At 41.7% G+C, this 2,838-nt stretch overlaps 1 protein-coding gene across 1 annotated transcript; it reads left to right on the top strand.

The window, feature by feature from the left end:
* Window positions 1–291: 291 nt before the first annotated feature.
* On the top strand, window positions 292–1,911 carry LOC106514195 (histone H2A.Z; the record flags this gene model as incomplete). Its single annotated transcript, XM_014003342.1, is given in 5 exon segments — window positions 292–404; window positions 666–743; window positions 835–948; window positions 1,024–1,153; window positions 1,363–1,911. Coding segments are annotated over 5 exon segments (387 nt in total). The 3' UTR covers window positions 1,425–1,911.
* Between the last annotated feature and the right edge of the window lie 927 nt (window positions 1,912–2,838).

Here is a 2,838-nt window from a genome sequence, read left to right as displayed (position 1 = left end):
ATCCTGACTATACGCTGGGGACAAGCCATTTATAGCTTTAAAAACCAATACTGGAGGTATATGATCATGTTTCCTGGTTCARTGAACATCCATACAAAATAAAACAAAACTTTATTATCCTTTTGTCTTCGTGTCTTTTCCAAAGCTCAGTGCTCCGTTCTAGAAAACGAAACAGATATTGAAACTAAGGAACTACATTACCCATAAGGCCTTGTTCTTACGTAGGGCACGCTCTTGTTGTTCATTGGCTGAAAGATGTGATAACGAATGACGCTGGAGGCGGTTACTGAGATAAAGGTTGGATGGAGAAGCGTCGAAAAGCGGGGCTAGTGGCTAAACACGTTAGCGAGGAAGACAATTTGTATTCTGCGGTGTAATAAATTACTTGTGAAAAAATAAAAATGGTAAGTCTCGCTTGTTATTTAGTATTTTTAATCGTATGGCGGCAGCGTGCTTATTGAAAAGGGACAATAAACGACATGGTGCGTTTGTTTTAATCGCCATGTTAGCRGTCGTGTTAGCTTAGCACATTAGCCGACTCGGTCGCATTGAGAGAGCGGTAGCATAGCTAATAAGACCTAATATTAGCTGAAATGTAAAGTTGATCATGTGGGATGATACTCGATGCGGTGATTGAAAACGTGAGTGGTGATTTGTGTTTCCAGGCTGGCGGTAAGGCTGGAAAAGACTCGGGGAAGACCAAGACAAAGGCTATTTCGCGCTCTCAGAGAGCAGGACTTCAGGTCTGTCCAGTTTTCATTCATCGCTGTGTGGCGCGCTTCACCGACATTCGTGGGACTCAAGTCCTGGTTGTTATTTGTCTTTTCCCCGCAGTTCCCAGTGGGTCGAATCCACAGACACTTGAAGTCCAGGACCACCAGCCACGGCAGGGTGGGAGCCACAGCAGCGGTGTACAGCGCCGCTATCCTCGAATACCTCACCGCCGAGGTAACGTGTCTCCTCGGCTCCTCGGACGTCCGTCCCGCTCTGTGGTCCAGCCTAAAAAKCAGGTTTTTCTTTCAGGTTTTGGAGTTGGCAGGAAACGCATCAAAGGACTTGAAGGTGAAAAGAATCACTCCACGCCATCTGCAGCTCGCCATCAGAGGAGATGAGGAGCTGGACTCTCTGATCAAAGCCACCATCGCTGGTGGAGGTGAGGAGCTGCTACAAGTTTATAGATCAGATCCAAAACTTTTTAAATTGAAACAAACACGTTTAGCTTCGCTTCCTGAGACCTCTTCATTTGAACCGGGGTAATGTGGAGTGGATGTTGTGTTAATAAATGCTCCTCACAGTCCTGGTCGTGTGCATGAAGTTTAGAGAAAGACGGTAGGAAAACCTGTTGTGTACTTTGTGTTGCAGGTGTTATTCCTCACATCCACAAGTCTCTGATTGGAAAGAAGGGCCAGCAGAAGACTGTATAACCTGAGGCTCTGTCCTGCTGTCTCTGGACCCAAGTCTGCGTTGAGTGGTTCACTGTCTTAGATTCAAACACGTTTAGGGTTTTTATGGTTGAGCTTGCATTTACTCATGATTTTTTTTTAAAGTGGCTTCAGAGAAGCTTTATATTTTCCTTCTTCTGGTGCTGCAGTTTGTTTTTGTTAAATCCAGCTTTTGTGGCATTCCCATGTTTTAAGTGGTGTTTTAATAAAGCCCCTCTGGGTATTGTTTCTGCTTCTCCCTTCGTTGTGTTTTGGCTGAGCTGCAGCCCTGTCTTCATTTACTCACCAGGAAAGTGATCTATCTGCCACTCAGCACAGACTGCACCAACTATTTGTGGGAAGAGCCATGGTGTCAACTGATTCCTTAGCCTTTTTTTTTTTTTAAGTTCTGACACATTTTGATAAAGTTGTACAAATAAGTTCATTTTGTTTTCGTCTTCAAGATGAGAGAATAAACAGACTTCCTGAATACTCTTCCTCTGCTGCATAAAGAACTCATTCACCAAGTGGARTTTAATCTAGCAACAAGCTGCCACTAGATGGCAAAACAATCACAAGTCTGTGACTGTTCCTGTGCAGCGATGAATATAAACTCAGCTTTTGTTTTACAGAAAGGTCTATTTCCAACGTCTAATGGCCGTTTCCAAAGTTATTATTGTTTACATTAAAAGGCAGTACTATAAAAGTACTTGTCATCGAGTTTATTTAGAAAACAAAAATGTCCAAAATTCAACCAAGAAGTTCGAATTTGGAGAAGTTGAGGATTTTTAAGTGATGAACTTTAGAAAATGGTATTTTGTTCTGTGACAGTAAAGTAAGCTCAGAAGATAAAACACCTCAMAACTTCGAGGGTAAATGTGTTTCTGTACACATCAATAAAAAGGGAAATTATGAACTAAATCTGGAATTGGCAGGGAAAAAAGWTTACATGTTGGAGTACAGATGTGATGTATTTATAAGGAGCTGTGTGTGCCTGGACCATGTGATCTACTGTAGAAGGGGCGGAGCTAAACAGGCATGAGTCTGGACTGTCAGACACTACTGCAGTGGTTCCCAAACTTTTTATCTTCTGACCCAAAAAATATTCGTGGCAAAAACTTGTGACCCCAAATATTACTGGTCTGAGTACACGAACTTTGTTAATAACCCTAAAAACACAGGATTTTTGACAATCTAAACAGGTTGTACACAAATATAAATACTTATTTATGCTTACTTTTGTTTTTGTAATAGTTACAAGGAAATATTACATCATCAATTATTTTATTACCCTTTAAATTGATTTCTGGTGATTATCCAAGGTGGTTCATGACCCATAATTGGGTCCCAAGCCCAGCTTTGGGAACCAAAGTGCAGTGGTTCCCAAACTTTTCAGCTTTTGACCCACAAAATAACA

Source organism: Austrofundulus limnaeus, unplaced genomic scaffold, assembly GCF_001266775.1.
Source record: "Austrofundulus limnaeus strain Quisiro unplaced genomic scaffold, Austrofundulus_limnaeus-1.0 Scaffold18, whole genome shotgun sequence".
NCBI classification, from domain to species: domain Eukaryota; kingdom Metazoa; phylum Chordata; class Actinopteri; order Cyprinodontiformes; family Rivulidae; genus Austrofundulus; species Austrofundulus limnaeus.
This window is presented reverse-complemented; position numbering and strand designations above follow the sequence as displayed.